Source organism: Oryzias latipes, chromosome 1, assembly GCF_053564925.1.
Source record: "Oryzias latipes strain Hd-rR chromosome 1, Olatipes_Hd-rR_3.1".
NCBI classification, from domain to species: Eukaryota; Metazoa; Chordata; class Actinopteri; order Beloniformes; family Adrianichthyidae; genus Oryzias; species Oryzias latipes.
This window is the reverse complement of record NC_136237.1, coordinates 43,325,001-43,346,958: the sequence shown is the minus strand read 5'-3', so window position 1 is coordinate 43,346,958 and position 21,958 is coordinate 43,325,001. Positions and strand designations below refer to the sequence as shown.

The following is a 21,958-nucleotide window of genomic DNA, read 5'->3' as shown; positions in this document are numbered from 1 at the left end:
TGCCATGATGAAAAGAGGAAATGTTGGATCTTCGTCTGACTGGTGTGTTCAAGGAGAAGCGAGGCGTGGTACCCATGGGGGGGCAGTGATAGTGACGGTCATTGCATAGTTTAATTATGCTGCACAATATTGGTCCAAACCCAAAAAATTGAAAAGTTTATTTTTATTTATTTGATCAAATGCTTTATGCCTTATTCAAACCAAGGAAGAGAAAGAATCCTTGGTCAATGAGGGGATTTGGTTCTGATAGTCTGATGTTGTTGGGAATCCGTCTTTTGTTACCAAACCCAGATTGTGTTTCACTTTTTTGTCCTAAACGTTTTGATCTGTTGGTGTATACATATGTGAACAGCTTATAATCATTATTTCAAAGTGAAATCTGACAGCAGTTTTCTGGATTCCATGATCCTTATTTGGTTTGGGAACCAGCATCGACCTTTTTCGTGGTTGTGGGTAAATCGGAGTTACTGACAGAGTCTTTAACCTTTGGAGGAGGAGGTTTCTGACAGATTCCCAAACGTGTCTGGAAACATTTGCACTTACCACTTAACTTGTTATTTTTGACGTGTACTTTCTGTTATTAAAATTGTATTCTTACTCAATGCTACTTTGTTTTTTCTAACTGCTTTATTTCTTGTTTTGACAACTTTCCCTCCATGGATCAATAAAGTCCTATCCTATCTTATCTCTTATCTCATCCCTTATCTAATCCCATCAGGTCCTTATGTATCTAGTTTCAGACACATAACAGATGTATCTAGTGTGTGTAATTCTGGGTCCTTTTCACAATTTACTTTAAATTCACTTCCGATTTTAGGTATAAACTGTTGGATTTGGTTGACGGGTTTTTGTTGTCAAAGGCAGTTAAAGGCAGTTTCTAACTATTCTTCACATTTCTTTAGCAATCATGACTTGATTTGTGCATTCAGCCTGAATAATCCTTAGAGACGTCTGTGAAGACTCTCATCCATCCAGGTTGGTTCCATTGTAGTAGGTTTAGGGGATGTCATCTGGACTTGGTTTTAAAGTTAGAAGACGTTTCGCCTCTTATCCAAAAGGCTTTGTCAATTCTGAATTAGCTGGTCCAAGAGCTGGTATATATGCGCTCATGGGGGAGGAGTCAGACCTGAAACTGGATGGTATTGTCAACTTAGCCTACATGGTTTCTGGTCGTTTAGAGTCCTTTGTCTTCAGCTGGGGGTTGGGGAGCCAGTGACTCCCTCCCCAAACTGGTCATCTTTTTCAGCTGTTAACAGTAGAACTGGTTTGGTTTGTTTAGGTTTCAGAACACTGCTGTAGATTGATGGAAGAATAAACCTGAGACCACTATTCTTATTAAGAGAAGGTTTCTCCTTCTTGACAAAGATGGCTTCTTTCACTCCTCGCTCAAACCATCCTTTCTCTCTGGCTGGAATTCAGACTTCACTGTCCTGGAACGAGTGGTTTGTGGCCTTCAGGTGGAGGTTCCTGCAGACTCAGGTCCACTTGGGTTGGCTCTCCCATGTTGGTAAAGCCGCTATTGTAGAGGTTGTTTGGTTTCTCCGATATACTGTTCATTGCAGTTCTCTTTGCAGTGGATAGAGAACACACCATGACTCTGTTTGTAGCTGGGAATTTTGTCCTTTGGATGAACCAGTTTTTGTCTGAGAGTCTTAACTGGTTTTAGATGAACTGGGATGTTATGTTGTCTGAAAATCCTTCTTAGTTTTTCAGACAGGCCTGAGATAAGGAATGGAAATACTCTTCCCTTTAGGCTCTTGTTCCTTGTCCTGTTTTCTTGTCTGTTGGGATCTGGTGAAAGCCCAGTCTGGACATCCACAGGTTCTGAGGGCTTGATGGACGTGTTGCTCTTCTTTCTTCTTTCCGTCAGAGCTGGTGGGACCCTCCTGGACTCTGTGTTGTCCTTAGAGATGTGAGTCTGGATTTTTGTTATCTACAGGAGTAAAGTGTGTTCATGATGGGATGTAAGCTAAAGGCAGGTCAAAGGGTTTCTTTGGTTTCTAAAGGACACTGAGAAGGGACGGATCTGTTATTTCAACACTTCTGCACTGTTTCAAAGAGGCTGAACGGGGAAACTTTATCAACAGCTGATCTTTCTAAAACATGGATTTTTTTCAGAATAAATGTACAATCTTGAAACAACAGACGTAAGTTAACATAAACCAAAAGCTTCCGCTCCTTTGAGAGCTTTTGGAACCCACACGCTCCTGCGCTGGGGGCCATAATGACTCAACTTTCTCAACGTTGGCTACAAATAAGGTGAGAAGTCATTTGCGCATGCGCATACTCATCGGGTCGCCGTGACAGACCGGGATGACTTCGTGCCGGGACTCAGCGGTTTTCTACCTGAGCTGGACGCTCCTCCTGGGGGGCGCCGCTCTGTTTTGGCGGCAGCGCCGCGCGTGCGCGCTGTACGGCCGCTACACGCCGGGACAGGCCCAGGGTCGCTGCTACCCGGCCGGGCTCGCCTGGTTCCTGCAGGAGGTCCCGGCCCTGCTGACCCCGCTGCTGCTGCTGCTGTGGTCCGGGACCGGGTTCGAGACCGGGACGCTGCTGCTGCTCGGCACCTTCGTGCTGCACTACGGCTACAGGTGAGACGCCGGAACCTGGAGGGAAACACGTGTTCCGGTCTGGTTCCAGGAAGCAGATGCTGAGCTCGGTCTGGTTTCATGACCCGTCAGCTGGAGCGCTGGGGTTCCGGGTCGAGTTTAAACCTGTTGCAGATCAGAACCGGACCTGTCAGCTGAGACTGCAGAACTTCTGCTGACACAACTGGTTCTGATCATCACTGAGTTCTGCTCTCTGAGCTTCAAGAACCAGAACCAGAACCGGACCTGTCTGGATCATTCTCAGAGGAGGGTGAACTTGGCCTGCAGAGGGTCACGTGACCTGCTGGTTTGAAGTTAAATGACAGACAAAATAAGGGCGGGGCTCAGCAAACAGGAAGTGACGTTCGTTTTTCTGCAGGAGTCTGATCTACGCCTTCCTGACCCGAGGACGGCCGGTACCGCTGCACATCATCGTCTTCTCCGCCGCCTTCTGCAGCCTCAACGGCGTCCTGCAGGGCCACCACCTGCTGCACTGCGCCCACTTCGACCACACCTGGATGACCAGGACCCGTCTGGCTGCAGGTGGGTCCGGAGAGCCCGGCGCCCCAGGAGGAGGCGCCGCATGTTCTGTAAACAGACAGTAAACGATGCGTGAGGTGTTTGTAAACAATCTCCATTCAGTAAACAAGCAAACACTGATGTTTGGGAAGGGTCCGTCAACAATAACTGGTAAACAGTCTGGAGAGGATTCTAAAACAAACAAAAACAAATAAATAAACCTTCAAGGCGTTTCAGCAAACAATACAAACAAGTCGGACTATGGAGGTCAATGGGAAGAAACCTTAAACCCGCCCCTGGTGGTCTTTGGTGGGATTGCAGGATTTAGTTTCTCTGTTTTCAGAGGCGACGGTGGGCCATGGAAGTCCATGGTGGTCTGAGGAGGATTGTGGTGGTCTGAGGAGGATTGTGGTGGTCTGAGGAGGATTGTGGTGGTCTGAGGAGGATTGTGGTGGTCTGAGGAGGATCATGGTGGTCTGAGGAGGTTCATGATGGTCTGAGGAGGATCATGGTGGTCTGAGGAGGATTGTGGTGGTCTGAGGAGGTTCATGATGGTCTGAGGAGGTTCGTGGTGGTCTGAGGAGGTTCGTGGTGGTCTGAGGAGGATCATGGTGGTCTGATGAGGATCATGGTGGTCTGAGGAGGTTCGTGGTGGTCTGAGGAGGATCATGGTGGTCTGAGGAGGATCATGGTGGTCTGAGGAGGATCATGGTGGTCTGAGGAGGTTCGTGGTGGTCTGAGGAGGTTCGTGGTGGTCTGAGGAGGTTCGTGGTGGTCTGAGGAGGATCATGGTGGTCTGAGGAGGTTCGTGGTGGTCTGAGGAGGATCATGGTGGTCTGAGGAGGATCATGGTGGTCTGAGGAGGTTCGTGGTGGTCTGAGGAGGTTCGTGGTGGTCTGAGGAGGTTCGTGGTGGTCTGAGGAGGTTCGTGGTGGTCTGAGGAGGATCATGGTGGTCTGAGGAGGATTGTGGTGGTCTGAGGAGGATCATGGTGGTCTGAGGAGGATCATGATGGTCTGAGGAGGTTCGTGGTGGTCTGAGGAGGATCATGGTGGTCTGAGGAGGTTCATGATGGTCTGAGGAGGTTCGTGGTGGTCTGAGGAGGATCATGGTGGTCTGATGAGGATCATGGTGGTCTGAGGAGGTTCGTGGTGGTCTGAGGAGGTTCGTGGTGGTCTGAGGAGGATCGTGGTGGTCTGAGGAGGTTCGTGGTGGTCTGAGGAGGTTCATGATGGTCTGAGGAGGTTCAGGTCTGAGGAGGTTCGTGGTGGTCTGAGGAGGGTCATGGTGGTCTGAGGAGGATCATGGTGGTCTGAGGAGGATCATGGTGGTCTGAGGAGGATCGTGGTGGTCTGAGGAGGATTGTGGTGGTCTGAGGAGGATTGTGGTGGTCTGAGGAGGTTCATGATGGTCTGAGGAGGTTCATGGTGGTCTGAGGAGGATCATGGTGGTCTGAGGAGGATCATGGTGGTCTGAGGAGGTTCGTGGTGGTCTGAGGAGGTTCGTGGTGGTCTGAGGAGGTTCGTGGTGGTCTGAGGAGGTTCGTGGTGGTCTGAGGAGGATCATGGTGGTCTGAGGAGGATCATGGTGGTCTGAGGAGGTTCATGGTGGTCTGAGGAGGTTCAGGTCTGAGGAGGTTCATGGTGGTCTGAGGAAGATCGTGGTGGTCTGAGGAGGATCGTGGTGGTCTGAGGAGGTTCGTGGTGGTCTGAGGAGGATTGTGGTGGTCTGAGGAGGTTCGTGGTGGTCTGAGGAGGATCGTGGTGGTCTGAGGAGGATTGTGGTGGTCTGAGGAGGTTCATGATGGTCTGAGGAGGTTCGTGGTGGTCGGAGGAGGATCATGGTGGTCTGAGGAGGTTCATGATGGTCTGAGGAGGATCATGGTGGTCTGAGGAGGATTGTGGTGGTCTGAGGAGGATCATGGTGGTCTGAGGAGGATCATGATGGTCTGAGGAGGTTCGTGGTGGTCTGAGGAGGATCATGGTGGTCTGAGGAGGATTGTGGTGGTCTGAGGAGGATCATGGTGGTCTGAGGAGGATCATGATGGTCTGAGGAGGTTCGTCGTGGTCTGAGGAGGATCATGGTGGTCTGAGGAGGTTCATGATGGTCTGAGGAGGTTCGTGGTGGTCTGAGGAGGATCATGGTGGTCTGATGAGGATCATGGTGGTCTGAGGAGGTTCGTGGTGGTCTGAGGAGGTTCGTGGTGGTCTGAGGAGGATCATGGTGGTCTGAGGAGGTTCATGGTGGTCTGAGGAGGTTCGTGGTGGTCTGAGGAGGTTCGTGGTGGTCTGAGGAGGATCATGGTGGTCTGAGGAGGATCATGGTGGTCTGAGGAGGATCGTGGTGGTCTGAGGAGGTTCGTGGTGGTCTGAGGAGGATCATGGTGGTCTGAGGAGGTTCATGGTGGTCTGAGGAGGATCATGGTGGTCTGAGGAGGATCATGGTGGTCTGAGGAGGGTCATGGTGGTCTGAGGAGGATCATGGTGGTCTGAGGAGGATCATGGTGGTCTGAGGAGGATCATGGTGGTCTGAGGAGGATCATGGTGGTCTGAGGAGGATCATGGTGGTCTGAGGAGGATCGTGGTGGTCTGAGGAGGATCATGGTGGTCTGAGGACGTTCATGGTGGTCTGAGGAGGTTCATGGTGGTCTGAGGAGGTTCGTGGTGGTCTGAGGAGGGTCATGGTGGTCCCTGGACCAGTGAACAGATGATTTAGGGCTGATAACTGCGTTTGATAACTGGTTCTGGTTACTCTGGAAGGGTCAGAATCAGCTTTTGATTGTGTGTTGTGTATTCTGATTGTTTGTGTGTTTGCATCCACACAAACAAACACAGGAACCATTCTGCTTGAACTGTAGTCTGAGGTGTTGGTGGGTGGAGTCAGATCAACCCTCACCTCCAGGTGTGTTTGTGTGTGTGTGGGGGGGGGGGGGGGGGCATAGGTAGAGAGGCCGTGAAACACAGAGCAATGAACTTTATTGTGGAGCTGTGGCAGTCGAGTGGCGGTGAATGATTAACGGATCCATGCGGGAACGCCAAACGGATCAACTAATGACTCCAACCGAAGAGTAAAGCCTGGAGTGGGCGGGGCCTACAAAAATCAATGACTTTTTAAGGTGGAATTTTGTGGGGGAGGGCGGCTCTGCCATCAAACAATGGCGTCAACCTCTTCATTGAGTGGTCGTCAGGGATGATTTCCAGGAACCCCACCGAGGGAAGACCTGATGGTGTTCTCCGTGTGAGAACTCTGCCTTCTGAAAGGAAACGGGTTCTCCAGGTTCCCAGGGTTCTCCTCCCGGGATCGTACCGTAGACAGTAAAGCAGCGGGCGGAGGCGGGCTTTCATCACAGTCTGTTCCACACAGAGAACCCACTTCCTTTGAGCAATGGCGTTGAACCTTTTCCTGTCATGCAGTAGAAAGTTCTGTTGGCTCTACGGCCCGGTTCTGAACTGGGTTTCTGTGTTTCTGTGAAGGCTGCTTCCTGTTCCTCGTGGGTCTAAGCATCAACGTCCACAGTGACTTCATCCTGCGCGGCCTGAGAAAACCTGGGGAGCACGTCTACAGGATCCCCCGCGGTAAAGGTTCCCGATCCGGTCTGACCACTTCTGTAAAGCTACCGCCCACTCTCTAGAACCGGGTCGGCTTCTGTTTTTAGGAGGATTGTTTGAGTTGGTGTCCGGCGCCAACTTCCTGGGGGAGATACTAGAGTGGTGTGGTTACGCCGTCGCCGCCGGGACTCTACCCGCCTTTGCCTGGGCATTCTTCACCGTGTGTTCCATCGGGCCCAGAGCCGTCCATCACCACAGGTACCGGTACCAATTAAGTCATGTTTTTTCTGACCCGATCCACATTTGATGATCCATACAACTTCCTGCACAACTTCAGATCTCAAACGAGAGAAGCGGTTCTAGAACTTTTCTTCCTGATACTGATTTCGTTAACCCTTGTGTTATCCTAGGCACTTTAACATTGGGAGTTGGGTCATCTAGACCCACTAGACAGTGCTCTGAACCTTTTTTCTTCAATGATTTGTGATCTTCACTGGTGTCCATGGATTACATGAAATCTTTCCACCTTTATCCACCTTTGTCATGGTAGGGAGAACACCTCAATGGAAGGGGGGGTCATAGGATGGCACAAGGGTTAAAGAAGTGACAGAATGAGCCGTGTTGTATTTTGAGTCAACAAATGCAGCTTCATTTTGAAAAAGGAAAGCATTTCTGGTTTTAACTTTTATTTTGAATTATGCTACATGATGCTTCCATGGCGATGGGGGGTTGATCCAGAATTTTCTGTATTTGAACAAAAAAACAGAGAGAACCGTTTTGGTGACGCCTCTACTGGCGTTAGAAATCTGGGGAAATCTTTGACGTCAGTTTCAAATTTGACAAACAGAGGAACAACGTTGTCCAAATGAGTTTTCATCATTTTAGCTAAAGCTGAACCCTCCTTGAGCCGCGGTGATGCAGAATCAGCCGTCCACGTCCTGATCACCTCTCAGATTACTGGGACTCTGTACTTCTGGGTCACCGGCGATCACTGAACCGCCTCTAGTTAGTCCAGAACGCCGCAGCACGGCAGCTTGGTGGAACATCCCGACCAGAACACGTCATTCCGGGACTCGCTTCACTTCACCGACTCGCTGTTCATTTGAGAATTCAGTTCAAACTTTTACTGGTTGTTTTTGAAAATCTTCATGGTCCCAGTTTACTTAACTGAGCTTTTAACCGGAACGGCTTTAAACGTTAACTAAGTACTTACCTGTTTAGAAAGGCTTTTAGTGCTCAGTAGTCTGTGGTGTTTCCATTTTCTTTTGTTTTATTGCATTCTTACTTATTGGTAATGTTGGTCATTTTGTTCTGACTTATTCTAATTTGAAACTTTCTTCTGTCTTCATGAAGCACTTTGGTCCTGAAGGAACCGTGGAGTCCGTCAGAAGAAAAGCTTCTTTCATTCCTTCTGACCTTTCTGTGTTTCAGAGACTACAGGCAGAGGTTTGAGGACTACCCCCCCTCCAGGAAAGCCATCATCCCCTTCCTTCTGTGAAGACGCAGAACCAGCCCAGAAGAACCATCAACTCAGCTGAAATGCAGTCTGGTTCTGATCCAGTTCAAACTTTGATGGTTCTTCTGTCAGTCTGTGCTTTAAAAAGGATAAAAAAAATCATTCTATGGATGATTCTGTTTTTGAAAGAACCCCTGAAGACACACCCACTGAAGGGGGACATCTTGACCCTTGTGCTATCTTAGATGCCCCCCCCCCTTCCATTGGCGTGTTCTCCCTACCATGACAAAGGTGGATAAAGGTGGAAAGATTTCCTGTAATCCATGGACACCAGTGAAGATCACAAATCATTGAAGAAAAAAGGTTCAGAGCTCTGTCTAGTGGGTCTAGATGACCCCACTCCCAATGTTAAAGTGCCTAGGATAGAACAAGGGTTACAAGGTTTATTTGTTAGAAACCCATAAATCAGAACTCAGAAGCGGTGAGGAAAGCTGTTTGTCAGAAAATGACCTTGATGTTGGCGTCTCTTCTGCTGCTGTGAATGAAGAATTTCACATTAAAAGCTTGTTTTGCTTCCGCATCTGTGGCCTGATTATTACCTGAACATCTGGTCTTTCCATCATCTCCAATGACTCTGTTCTCTGAGCAAGCAGAGAAACCAGAACCCGTCCAGAACTGACCATGGCAGGACCTTCTGACCTCGCTCCTTTGCTTGGGGGGTGGGGGGTTCTCAGGTCAAGGGGTCTTAAGATGCAGAAACTTTAAGCTGGACCCGAGGAGCATCAGAGACAGGAGAACCTTTGAGACTTTGGAAAACATGACGTCCTTCCTGTCACCAATACATCAGCTGGGCGTGTCCTTGGGAAATTTGAATTTTAAGTCAGGAAGTAGATGATTGTTCCAGTTCTGTGACGTCATCAAACCCCGAAGACTAAATGAATTCTGCTCACAATGGATGACTTTAAAGGGCGTTTCAGAACCGGGCCTTTCAGAAACCACTGGTGGTGTTGGACCCAAAAAGGCTGGGGCCTGAAAAGATGAACAACCTGATAAACGATGTGACAAACTGATGGTTTTTTCCCTGTGTTGCTGCGTCATATTTAACCCTTGTGCTATCTTAGATGACCCCCCCCCCCCCCTTCCATTGACGTGTTCTCCCTACCATGACAAAGGTGGATAAAAGTGGAAAGATTTCATGTAATCCATGGACACCAGTGAGGATCACAAATCATTGAAGAAAAAAGGTTCAGAGCTCTGTCTAGTGGGTCTAGATGACCCCACTCCCAATGTTAAAGTGCCTAGGATAGAACAAGGGTTACAGACTACAAAACATGTCCATGAAACTACAAGCGCCTTCACCTGAACGACATAAACGTGTTCACAGTAAAATTAGCAGAAAAACGTACAGTGCAAAGACAACACGGGGCTTTTATTTTGGCAGACCGGAAACACCGTCCGGACGACCTGACGTATCTCCATAAGACGTGTTACGTACGCAGGAACTCGTGCGTCAGTTTCCATAACAAACATGTCGGACGGTGAGTTCATTGTGAAGCGTTGGTGCGTTTTTTTGCGGGGCTTTCGGTGAATTCGCGCTCTTTTCTGCTCCGCGGCTCCGTTTGATGATTGGCGGGAAATCCGCCCCTCTAAATATCGGCTCGTGAGGTGAAATGACCGGAAACGGGCCGGCAGCTGATGCTAAGCTAAGAGCCGTCAGTACCTGCTGCATTCGGCTCCGGAACCGGTTCTGATCCCGCCACATCTACGTAGTAGTTACGGTGTATAAAGAAGTGTTTTTGTCCGAACTTTCCCGGTACCGGGTTTGTCTTTGTGACAGTCCGAACCGGTTGAAGTTCTTCTGAACCGTGGCTCAGAGGATTCGGTTCTGTCAGACCGGAACGCGTCCGTGCTCCTGGTCCGAACGGAACCTCGACCGCGGGTAACTGCCGGTTCTGACCCACATTCTGACGTAGCTGTTCCGTTTCTGCAGAACACCCGGATCTGGACCAGTCCATGGAGGGGCCCCCTGCCGTGAGTGACGTAGCTTTGCCGCAGCCCCGCCCACCGTGCCCCCCTGACCCCCTCCTGTCCCACAGGTGTCGGAACCCCCCCACGCAGAGTTCGGGCTGAGCGACAGCATCCAGAGGGCGGTGGACGGGGACAAGGCCGGCGCCGACAAGCTGTCCAAGCAGAAGGTGGACCTGCAGGCCCTGCCCACGCGGGCCTACCTGGACCAGACCGTGGTGCCCATCCTGCTGCAGGGCCTGTCCGTGCTCGCCAAGGAGAGGTGCGTGACCCCGCCCACCGGGCCTGTGGGGACCCGCTGATTCTGTTCTGAGGTCCGTTTGTTCTGATTGTGCGCAGACCCCCGAACCCCATCGAGTTCTTGGCCACGTTCCTGCTGAAGAACAAGGTCCAGTTTGAGGACCGGAGCTAAATGAAGCCGCCGGCGCCACCGGCCCGCCGCCGCAGAAACGCCTCCGTTTGTTCCTGGAGTAATAAAAATGTCCAAAATTCACCCCCTCGGACCGCCCTGACCGACCCTCCAGAACCACATCACAGGTTTGAAGAACCTGGGGGGGGGTCCGGTCGACTTCCCGACCGTCCAGCAGAACCGCAGAGCGGACTGATCCGGAAGCTTTCTGCATGTTTGGGTTCCATCGTAGGAAAAGTGTCTGTGACGGTCAGAACCTTTTTTCTGGAGTCTGTTTTTCATCAAAATTGTTTTTTTTTTTGTAATAAACAACTGAGGCAGAACCACAACGGCCCGTCTCCATCAATGAAGTGTTTGGGTTTAACAGCCAAACCAAGCCGGGTCGGTTTGGGTCGACAGGTGACGCAGCTGTAATGTGACCGATCCCAGCTTTGAAAAAGTGCGTTTCATTGCTGCATCTTTGCTGCACGAAGACTTGGAGAACCGGGTCGGACCAGAACCACTGAAGGTTCTGGATATTTAGAATTGACAGGTGAAAAAAGGAGGGAAGCCTGGAGAGGTCATGATTTATAAACACACACATCGCTTCATTTTCTTCCGTGGTGATGACTTACAAATACCTGAGAGCACCTCTGAAGCAGAGGATCATGGGTATTGGAGTTTTGGTTGCTTTGGGTTAGATGGTCACCACTACCTTCAGACTAAGGAAAAAACTACCGGTGCCTCTGACAGTCAGCTGTGGAGCTTGGCTCCGCCCACACCAAGCACGTGAGGGCCACCCAGAGTGACATCACTTCCTGTGCTTCATCCAAAAATAGAAATGACTCGGCAGGCGGCCATCTTTGTGCGCTTTATCGGCAGATGGCAGCAGAGTGGATGGCAAGCGAACAGGGGGCGGGGCCATCGGAGGGCGGGGCTGGTCAGATGTAGAACTGATGAGCAGCCAGGCGGTCCATGAAGGGCTGAACCACGAAGCCGGTGGAGAAGTAGAAGATGAGGCCGAAGGTGATGGAGATGGGCAGCGCCGGCAGGGCCTTCTTAAAGATGGCGAGCAGCAGCAGCGTCAGGCACAGACCCTGGGGGAGGGGCACAGGTGAGGGGCGTGGTCACCGAATAGAAACAGCTTGAAAACGACTGAGCTGTGAGAACCGGGTCGCTCCCCTCCCCTTTGTGACGACCTCGACCCCCCACCCCTACACAGGTGAGTCCAGGTGCCGTAAACCGCGTCACATTTGACCCCCCCGAATTCCTGATTTAAGGGAACTGAATAACCCCCCCACCCTCAAAAATCTAAAAGAATTTACCACAGTCCATCACCCCCCCCCCCACACACACACAACCACCCTAACTGTAGGGGGATGGGCCCCTTTTTCATGCAGGCCATCATAACTCCTCCCACAGCCCCCCCCCCCCCCCCCCCTGGAATGAAGGGATGCTTACGATGAGGATGGCGATGAAGCAGGCGATGGTGGTGTTCCAGTCGCCGCCAGTCGCCGCCGCCTTCCCCACCAGAACGCTGTAAAAGATGAAGTCCCCCAGACCCAGCTTCACCCCCCCTGCAAACACAAGGACGTTAGTACTCAGCAGGGGGCGGGGTCAGCTGCTCACGCCGTTCACACTCACGGTCCTCCTCCTGCTCCTCTTCTGCCCCCTGCCGTCCACCCTGAGGCTCCGCCCCCTCAACCATCTGATCCGCCTCCTCATCTGGAACAGGAAGTGATGCGTCAGCATGACAGCACAGGTGAGCACACACATCCTCCAGAGAGGAAGCACACCTGTTTCAGAGCTGTGGGCGTCCACCGGACTCGCCATGGCCACGCCCCACATCATGGCTGCTGCAGGAAGGATGACATCATCAGTCCCAGGAGCCACGCCCCGTTTAGAAACAGACACGTTTTTCTACTGACTGTTCCACATTTACAACCGGCCCAGCAGCATCAAAGAACCGCACGCGGATCTGATCCGGCGCCAGTCCGGGTGCGGTTTAACCCCCCCCAGGTGAAGGAGGGACTCACAGGAGTAGATGAGGGCGGGGAAAATGGGCTCGTTGCGCTCCTGAGCCGTTTCCACCAACATCCTGAGGGGCCCTTTAGGACTGAGAACGGCCACCAGGTCTGCAGCGACAGAGCAAAGCATGATGGGAGGACGTCAGGTGTGCAAACGCCAGGGCAGTTCCTGTTCCCCAGGCAGAAAGTGTCCCGCTGGGAGCTCCTGCCGCTGAACTCACCGTAGACGGAGATGGCGGCCAAGATGACCCACGCCGACCACTCAGGGAGGTACTTGATGAAGACGAGCGCCATCAGGGCGCTGATGAGGATCAGGTAGGCCTGCTGCAGCTGCAGGGGGCCCTTCCAGTGGATGCAGACCATCCCCACGGCCCCGAAGTTCCAGATTACCATGGCGACCGTCAGATAGTCCACCGCCAAGTTGTAGGTCTTGAAGACTTCACTGAAAGTCAGAGACAGACCTCCATGAAGGACCGGAACCAGAGACCGTCAGAAGAGGACCCAGGAACTCACCCCAGGTACATGACGCTGAACCAGAAGAGCAGCATGAGGGACGAAAGGATGAGCCAGCCATGGATGAACTGCAAGAGACAGCGGGGGGGTCACACGCCGTTCCACACCACAGACCTTTGACAGGGTCACGCAGGGTAACCGCCACGCAGGGTAACCGCAACCCAGGGTAACCGCCACGCAGGGTAACCGCCACACAGGGTAACCGCCACGCAGGGTAACCGCCACGCAGGGTAACCGCAACCCAGGGTAACCGCCACACAGGGTAACCGCCACACAGGGTAACCGCCACACAGGGTAACCGCCACACAGGGTAACCGCCACGCAGGGTAACCGCCACGCAGGGTAACCGCAACCCAGGGTAACCGCCACACAGGGTAACCGCCACGCAGGGTAACCGCCACGCAGGGTAACCGCCACCCAGGGTAACCGCCACACAGGGTAACCGCCACACAGGGTAACCGCCACGCAGGGTAACCGCCACGCAGGGTAACCGCAACCCAGGGTAACCGCCACGCAGGGTAACCGCCACGCAGGGTAACCGCCACGCAGGGTAACCGCCACGCAGGGTAACCGCCACCCAGGGTAACCGCCACGCAGGCTCACGCCACGCAGGCTCACGCCACGCAGGCTCACGCCACGCAGGGTAACCGCCACCCAGGGTAACCGCCACGCAGGGTAACCGCCACGCAGGCTCACGCCACGCAGAGTAACCGCCACCCAGGGTATACGCCACGCAGGGTAACCGCCACGCAGGGTAACCGCCACACAGGGTAACCGCCACGCAGGGTAACCGCCACGCAGGGTAACCGCCACCCAGGGTAACCCCCACACAGGGTAACCCCCACACAGGGTAACCCCCACACAGGGTAACCCCCACACAGGGTAACCGCCACACAGGGTAACCGCCACGCAGGGTAACCGCCACCCAGGGTAACCGCCACCCAGGGTAACCGCCACGCAGGCTCACGCCACACAGGGTAACCGCCACGCAGGCTCACGGCACGCAGGCTCACGCCACGCAGGGTAACCGCCACGCAGGGTAACCGCCACGCAGGGTAACCGCCACGCAGGGTAACCGCCACACAGGGTAACCGCCACGCAGGGTAACCGCCACGCAGGGTAACCGCGTGGCTGTGCTAACACTCACGGCTACACCTATTCTTACATGAGCCCGCCCACAATTGCTGGAAAGGTAAAATGACTGGCTAGAACTGTACCGCAAAACAGTATAGAAAACAAGTGATTGACAGGTCTAAATGAAGCACCGTCTTCCGTGTTTTAGTACATATCAATACTACTGCATACGTCTGTACCAGTACCAACGTACACATCTGACCAGTACAAATGTAGCACAGAGTTCTGGTACCGGTCGCTACACACAGAACCTCAGTGACATGAACATCAGAACTGCAGACTGGTCCGGTCCGGTGGGGGGCACTGACCTTATAGCAGCGGTACTTGTAGAGCACGACCAGAAAAATGGTCATGACCACGATGACACTGATCATGATGATGGTGTTGAGGACAGAGTTTAGGAGGCGGCGGCCAACAGAGGGCGTGTCTTCTGTGAACGGCGTGTAGATCCTGTTTGGGGGGGGAGGGGGGGGGTTAGCTGAGAGCAACAGAGCAGAGCGCATGTTGGCGGGAACGGATACCTACAGCTGCTGGTTGGTCTTCTCCGTGTAGAAGCTGACGGACTTTATGGTCGCGACCACGACCAGCATGCAGAGCGTGACGGGGATGAAGAGCATGATGACGTGCTTCGCTCCGTACTTCAGCGTGAGCTCCTCCTCTTCTGCCTCCGCCTCCTGATCGGAGGCGCCTTCCCGCGCACGTCCGCTCGCCCTGGTCTGTATAAACGGGGCGTCAGCGGGCGTCAGCGGGCGGCGCAGAACTGCAGAAGAAATGACTCACGGGTTTGGTGGGCGAGCCGTCAGGGGGGCTGCAGTCCGAGCCGGGCTTGTAGGACGGCACCGCCGGCTTCTCTGCGGCCACCAACGCCGTCCTTTCGTTGTAGAGATCGTCTTCGCTGTCAGACAAGTCCATGACTGAAAGAGCAGAACCCACAGAACCGTTACCACAGACACACCGGACCGGGGACGCCGTCCGCACCCTGAGGGCTCCGAACGCCGGGACGGTAACCCGGAACGGGACGGACAAGGTGGCTGGAGTTAGCTCCGCCCACTTTTATTCAAAAACAGGAGAAAGCAACAGGAGGGTCACCGCACTCAGAACCGACCATAAAGTTTCATCAACAACACCCCCCCCCCCCCCCTCCCACACACACACACCTCAGCTGAAGACTCCCACTGACTCAGAACCGGGCCTGGGTGACCCAAAACCAGGTCCTGGTTTCTGAGTCTCCATGATGGAGTCCAAACCCTCTGAGGACCATGCGGGAACCGGTTCTCTACAGAACTGAGAAGGCGGATCATCTTGAACTGGGCCCGGAACCAGAAGAACTTTCTAAAAACGTGTTCTGGTTCCTTACCTGACCCAGCCACGCCCACATGCGCAGTCGGTTGTTCTGGCTGGGGGCGAACACTTTTAGCTCCTAGAAACAAAAATGGACTCAGAACCCGAACCGGTCCGTCCACCGTCATATGTCCTGACCCTTCACACCCTCCGAACCGGGTCAGATTCCGAGGTTGCTGTGTTTAAAGCTCCGGTTCCTTATTCAGGACGGTCCCGTTTTCTCAGGCGGGTTACACGGCCCGCGGCTGGACCGAACCACCGCAGAACCTTTGCCTCCTTTCTCTTCCGAATCGGGTTTCGTCTCTAGGTCGGGTCATGTGACCTCCTGAACATAATTTTAAGCTCTTTCGGACCGAAACCGGTAAGAGCAGCCGGGTCAGATCTTTAAAGGCGGAAAAGCGAAGACCGAGCCCAGAGGACGGGCACGGCCCGGTTCCGGTTCGGCAGGAACAAAGAAGATGAAGTTGTACCTGAATTTAGGGTCCGAGAAACCGAAGAAAACAGGCACCCGGAACCCGGCAGCAGTCACGTGACCGGCAGGCGCTGTCACGTGCCTTGCAGGTGACGTCACGTCTGTCGTCTTGTGGACCGTGTATTTAGTGACACACTTTTATTTCAGACTCAGATGTGGTCCATAGAAAAAAGATACAAATACAGTATACATAATAAAAAGTAAAAAGATATAAATTAAAAAGAGTATAATGGCTGTTTCCAGTGTTTCCTCAGGGCAGAAGTGTAGCGGCATGAGCTTCTTTTGGGGTCAGTCAGAGACATGATGATTGAGTTCTTAGATTTGTCCAGGCGTTCCATAAGGCCGTATGTAAGCTTACGCAGTAGAGCTTCACAGGTGGGGATGTGAGCAGCCACAAACAGCTGACTGGCTCTGGACCACCTGGGCACCTGTAGCAGAAGCCTAAAAGCATCATTATAGGCCACTAAGAATTTGCGGAATGTCCCACGTCCATAGTTCCACCAAAGAGGGGCCGTATACAGAGGAGTGCAGTGAGCTCTGAACAGCCAACACTTCACTTGAAGAGAACATGCACTGAATTTTAGTAGTTTATTTAGTGACGTCAACCTTCTCAAAAATGATCAAACAGGATCCATATGTGAAATCCCCATCAGAGAAGGTGTAACATACCTCAGGATTACCGTCACCAAAAACGAGAAGTTCTTTCAATGTCAGTCCCGTTACAGAGAAAACCAGAAAACATTTTAACTTATGGCTTCAAAGAGACCTGAGGCTGAAAGGCAGAGGGAATCCCTCCACTCACCGACTCTGCTTTATCTCTGTACGTAGACAATCATTAAAATCTGTTGACCAGATTTTATTTAACTTTATCTGGAAAAACCGTATACATTATTTAAAAAAATCTGTGGTAATGAACTCTTACGAGAACGGAGGACTAAACTTTCTGGATTTAAAACACTAAATAACACATTTAAAATAAACTGGATCAAATCTTACCTAAAAAATCCTACTTCAATTTGGAATATACTTCCACATTTTATATTTTCAAACTTAGGCAACCTTAACTTTCTTCTCCTTTGTCATTAAAATGTTTCTAAAATATCAGCTTAACCATCAGCATTCCACAAACAAGCTCTTCTTCATGGGTATTTCTATACAAACACAGTTTCTCTGCCCATAACTTATTTATTTGGAACAACAAATGTATATTATACAAGAATAATCTTTATTTTTTCCACATTGGTTTGAGAAAAACATTCTAGTGGTGGGTCAACTTTTTGACACGAACGGGCATTTATTAAGTTTTACTGAATTCAACACTAAATATAATCTGGCTGTGACTCCTAAAGAATATGCCGTCGTGTTTGATGCTGTTTCCAAAGAAATATGCCAAATGTTTAAAACAACTGCTACGAATGAAGAAATGCCCTCTATGGATGCAACTGCCACCCCCACAGGAAACATGTGTTTTACCCCCACACACAAGAATAACAACAAAAAAATACGTGTGTTGTTTCAAAGGGACGTCATTTCTGTACCGGGTACTAAAACCTACTGGAGACGTTTTGTTCCCGACAGTATCTGGAAGAAAGGCTGGAGTGTCACCCAAAAATTTATGATAAATAATAAAATGAAAGAAGTTTCTTTTAAAATAATTCACAAAATTGACCCCACCAATCAATTTATGCTAAAATACATTAAAACAATTGACCCTAAGTGTACTTTTTGCAAAGAACATCCAGAAACAATTAACCATCTTTTTTGGAATTGTACTATAATTAGAATATTTTGGAAAAAATGTTTGCAATTTATTAGAAATCACATTCACCCCAACTTTAATCTAAAGTTTGAACATATAATTTTTGGCCTCCATAATAAAAATTTGGACTCAAATAAAAAACTCATAATTAATCTTATTATTATTTTTGGCAAATTTTATATACATAAATGTAAATTTTCTTCATCTTCTATTTTTTCCCAGTTTTAATGAAACAAATTGAAATGTATATCAGTAACATCTCCAAGAGTCTTAATCAGAAAGCTGTATGTCTATATGAAAGTTGCAGAAACCTGAATGTTTTTATGTCAATTGTGTTTAATATGTCTGCTCCCCTGGCATATCTGAATTTTATTTTGTAAAATTGTGTTTTATATTGTACTTCCTTTTTACACAATAAAGTTGTTATAAAAAAAAAAGTATTTAGTGACGTCAGGGTTTAGCGCTGGTGCTTCAAAGTAATCTGTTTCTGTTTTCATCACAAGTAATCTCCAAATATGATCAAAGGTCAAAGGTCATGTCTGGCAGAAAAAGCGTGTTTAGAAAAAGGGGGATTTAATACCACAGATAGTGTCTAGAAGGACATGGATGATGACGGCATCTGGAACGCTTTCCCTCCATTTCTGATCAGGAATCTTTGTGACACGTTTGCTGCTGAGGAGTCGTTTCTCCGTTAAAATTCCCTGGAATTAGACAAATTCCACAAACCAGACCTGATGGATGAGAAACAGAACTTTAGATGTTTCATCTGGAATCCCAAAGGAACCCTTCACACAGAAATCCTGGTTCTGTCGCCCCAACATGGACGGGACGGGAACTGCTCGGTTACTGAGCAGACACTCATGTTCAGAATTTGATGCGGTTCTGAAACCGCTTTCTTTGGGGCGGCAGTGGCTCAGGTGGTTGAGCGGGTCGTCCAATGATCGAAGGGTTGGCGGTTCGATCCCCGCTCCCCCCAGCCAAATGTCGTTGTGTCCTTGGGCAAGACACTTCCCCCTCCTTGCCTCCAGTGTGGCTCCACTGGTGTGTGAATGTGCATGTATGATCCCGGTGATGGTCAGAGGGGCCGTAGGCGTGAAATGGCAGCCACGCCTCTGTCAGTCTGCCCCAGGGCAGCTGTGGCTACAACCGTAGCTACCATCACCAAGAATGAATGAGGAGTGAATGAATAATGGACACAATGTAAGAACTTTGGATGTCTTGAAAGCGCAGATAAATCCAATCCATTATTATTATTATTATTATTAAACACGTCAATCACAGGTGATAGAGCTGGAAGCCAGACGTCACAAGGAGAGTGTGTGTATTTCAGTGTGTTTGTGTGTCTGTGTTTCTGTGTGTGTGTCTGTGTGTGTGTATTTGTGTGAGCGTGTGTGTGTGTGTATGTGTGTGTGAGCGTGTGTCTGTGTGTGTGTGTGTCTGTTTGTGTGTGTGTGTATGGGTGAGTGTGTTTGTGTGTGTGTGTATTTGAGTGTGTCTGTGTGTGTGTGTCTGTGTGTGTGTGTGTCCACAGTACAGCTACAGATCAGGAGTCCTCCTGAAAGGCGGAGTCAGAGTCCTGAAGGGTTGATAAAAACCCCTCAAACTTTAAAGCTGATCCCAGGCGTGAAGCTAAACACTTAGAGCTACTAGATCTGCTTTTACTTTGAAAAATAAAATAAAAGTGAAATCAAAACTTGATGATTCAGAAATGCAGGAACTTCAAAGTCTGAAATGAAAACGGCAAAGACAAAAACAGAACAATGAAAAGTGATGAAGAATATATTTAATGACAAGAAAAACAACCAAAGGAGTCCAAGAGCCTCCAACAGGGTTTGTCTGTTGGTTCATAGATCTGCAGACACGACATCCAAATATGGACTGAAAAGCAAACAACAGAAGTGAACCAAATTAAAATCAACTTCAAGATCACATCTATTAATAAAAGGAAGGCATGGATAATAAATACACCACTGAGGAACTTGGGGGTTTATCTTTTCTTCATGGTCCTTAGTCCAGACCAGGTTCCTTAGATGGTCAAGGAGGACCGGCACAAACTAGAACGTTTTCACGGCAAAGAGGGCTGTCGACCAATCAGTGAACACCAGGTGAAAAGAGCCGAGGCTCATCACTCTGCATGCTTTTATTTTGAAATAACAGCTTCAGTCAAACAACAGCCCATAATAACTTTATCCAAACAACCAATGACAATACAGTCTCACCTGAGCGCCCCTCCTGCACCTTTACCTGCAAGGACTCAGTCTCAGGAGATCTGGATATTTTTGAGAAACCTGACCATGAACCCCCACCCCCCACCCCCTCTCAGGGCTCCGGGGCTGCTGCTGTGGGCGGTTCCTGTCAAAGGTCACGTAGGACCGGATCTGTGGGGAGAGTAGACCAGAGAACTCCTCAGCACTGACCCGCCTCACTCAGACGGGTTCCTGAGTTTGGATCCAAACCCAAGGAACACTTTTGATGAAGAAGTAGAACCTCTTCAGCCATTTCAAACCAGCTGTCATTCGTGGAGATAAACAGATCAAAACCCAAAGATGGTTTAATCTGGAAGAACAACAACGTTTCAAAGCAGAGTCAGAGTAAAGTCGCCTACTTTCTTCCAGATCCGTTTTATTTTGAAAAGATAAATCTAAGTTACACATTTTCTTACTGTGATGTTATAAAAAAGCTTCACCACAACACACCGCTGTCAGCTCTTCCCTTGACTGACCACGCCCCCCATGTCCAGGTGTTGTCCTCCAAGAAGACCATCCATTGGGTGATGCCCCCCCCCTTCATCCTGGCTTGGGGTATTTGGGTTTACATGGGTCTCCTCATCTGATGAAAGTCCCTGTCTTGGATTTAAATCTAAAGAAGTGGTGTCGGTGAAGGTTCTCCTTCAGGTGATGTTGTCTTGAAGGTGAGTCATGGCAGCAAAGTGCAGTTGCCATGACTCACCGTCAAGACGCCAAAGAAAGCCTGAAAAGTCTTTACAGCTAGAACCTCTGACGGGTTTTTCTGTCACAAAGACAACAGGACTCAGATACTGAGACTGGTCCAGACTGGGTCTTGAACTGCTTCACAGAGTAAAACTGGTGACTGTAGGTGATCACACTGGTAAATACATTTAAAGAACCAAGCTAAAATCCACCAAACACAATCGTCATCTGACACCAACCCTGCTTGGAAGAATCAGTCTCCAAAAGCATCGGTCCTCAAAACAAAGACCAGAACCTCTGAAAAGCATCCCCTCAAACTGGATGCTAAGCTAGCACTGGAAGAACATCAAGAACCTCAAGAAACATAAGTAGATCCAACCAAGACCTGATGAGACCAAGATAGACAGAAGACCTAAAAGCCTTTGACATGGCAGTAGGCCTCCAGGGAGGAGAAGATGATGTATAGGAGCCAAAGGCTGAAAAACAGGCAGGTGGTGAGGATCTTGGGAACCCGGGGGCCTCCAAGCTCCCCACCTATTGAAGGTCGGCGGCGATAGATGAGGACAGAGATGCAAATAAAGGCAAAGATGGTGAAGAGTGTGACAGAGAATGCCAGCGTGCCCGGGTCCACTTTAAACTCTTCTCCCTGGCTGTAGTGGTAGATAGCCGCGATGGACCACGCCACGCCAATTCCAAGAAAAACATTAACGGCATTGCTTCCTGTCACGTTACCAATCGAGGCGTCTGCGTATTGGTCCTGGATGGCTGCCACCTTACTGGCAAAGGTGTCTGATGGAGAGACAACATAAGGATGAGTGTTACCAAAGGCATATTCTGTTGATGTCGTTCACTAGAACGACTCCTGTTTACAGACAATCAAGTGTCTAAGATTTCATAGGTAGGACTGAAGGAAAGACAGGTCTATGACACACCTGGTACAGAGGTTCCTAGAGCCACAAAAACCACAGCAGTCACAGAGTCTTTGAGACCTATTGTGCAGCCAAAATGCGAGGCCAGGTCCCCGATCCACGCCGTCAGCAGACCAATGACCACGATGGAGATGACGAAGCAGGCCCAACCGTTGCAGTAGTCCGTGGGAGGAACGAAGGCAAACAGAAGCTTCCAAAAGACAGTGAGGAAGTGCATGACGTAATCAAAACCGGAGGGAAGCTTCTGCTCACTGCATTCATCGTCTTCATCACCTAAAAGAAAGATCATCAGAACTCAGCCCTGATTGGTGCAACTGCCTGTGGGAACC

The 21,958-nt window shown here is 50.1% G+C and overlaps 4 protein-coding genes across 13 annotated transcripts in view; 2 read left to right on the top strand and 2 right to left on the bottom strand.

The window, feature by feature from the left end:
* Positions 1 to 1,245: 1,245 nt before the first annotated feature.
* Positions 1,246 to 8,691, top strand: LOC101156869 (3-oxo-5-alpha-steroid 4-dehydrogenase 2). The gene is made up of 5 exons (XM_023953642.2): positions 1,246 to 2,591; positions 2,968 to 3,131; positions 6,581 to 6,682; positions 6,763 to 6,913; positions 8,087 to 8,691. Exons 1-5 carry the CDS (start codon positions 2,314 to 2,316, stop codon positions 8,151 to 8,153), a joined length of 762 nt encoding a protein of 253 aa, XP_023809410.1. The 5' UTR covers positions 1,246 to 2,313; the 3' UTR covers positions 8,154 to 8,691.
* Positions 8,692 to 9,534: 843 nt separating this feature from the next.
* dpy30 (dpy-30 histone methyltransferase complex regulatory subunit) lies at positions 9,535 to 10,874 on the top strand. The gene is made up of 4 exons (XM_078949250.1): positions 9,535 to 9,649; positions 10,102 to 10,142; positions 10,208 to 10,398; positions 10,476 to 10,874. The coding sequence occupies exons 1-4, from the start codon at positions 9,640 to 9,642 to the stop codon at positions 10,546 to 10,548; spliced, it is 315 nt and encodes a 104-aa protein (XP_078805376.1). The 5' UTR covers positions 9,535 to 9,639; the 3' UTR covers positions 10,549 to 10,874.
* Positions 10,875 to 11,097: 223 nt separating this feature from the next.
* On the bottom strand, positions 11,098 to 16,158 carry psen2 (presenilin 2). 5 transcript variants are annotated; one of them, XM_078949236.1, is made up of 12 exons: positions 15,556 to 16,067; positions 15,356 to 15,482; positions 14,979 to 15,112; positions 14,724 to 14,914; positions 14,507 to 14,648; positions 13,065 to 13,132; positions 12,773 to 12,993; positions 12,561 to 12,659; positions 12,321 to 12,380; positions 12,169 to 12,249; positions 11,986 to 12,101; positions 11,098 to 11,621 (listed from the first exon to the last, which is right to left on the bottom strand). In XM_078949236.1, exons 3-12 carry the CDS (start codon positions 15,108 to 15,110, stop codon positions 11,466 to 11,468), a joined length of 1,266 nt encoding a protein of 421 aa, XP_078805362.1. In that variant the 5' UTR covers positions 15,111 to 15,112; positions 15,356 to 15,482; positions 15,556 to 16,067; the 3' UTR covers positions 11,098 to 11,465. The 5 variants fall into 5 exon arrangements, with proteins under 5 accessions (XP_078805362.1, XP_004085405.1, XP_078805369.1 ...); XM_004085357.5 differs by lacking the exon at positions 15,356 to 15,482 and having other exon boundaries at positions 16,010 to 16,158; XM_078949243.1 differs by lacking the exon at positions 15,356 to 15,482 and having other exon boundaries at positions 12,321 to 12,377; positions 16,010 to 16,158.
* Positions 16,159 to 19,538: 3,380 nt separating this feature from the next.
* The window catches only part of LOC101162981 (sodium/calcium exchanger 1), a 24,987-nt gene continuing 22,567 nt past the window's right edge, over positions 19,539 to 21,958 (bottom strand). For all 6 annotated transcript variants that reach the window (XM_023953645.2, XM_023953646.2, XM_078949131.1 and 3 more), the window contains 2 exons: positions 21,633 to 21,902; positions 19,539 to 21,489 (listed from right to left, as the gene is read on the bottom strand). In XM_023953645.2, coding sequence (XP_023809413.1) covers positions 21,113 to 21,489; positions 21,633 to 21,902 — 647 coding nt within the window. In that variant the 3' untranslated portion in view covers positions 19,539 to 21,112. The remainder of the gene's footprint in view (positions 21,490 to 21,632; positions 21,903 to 21,958) is intronic.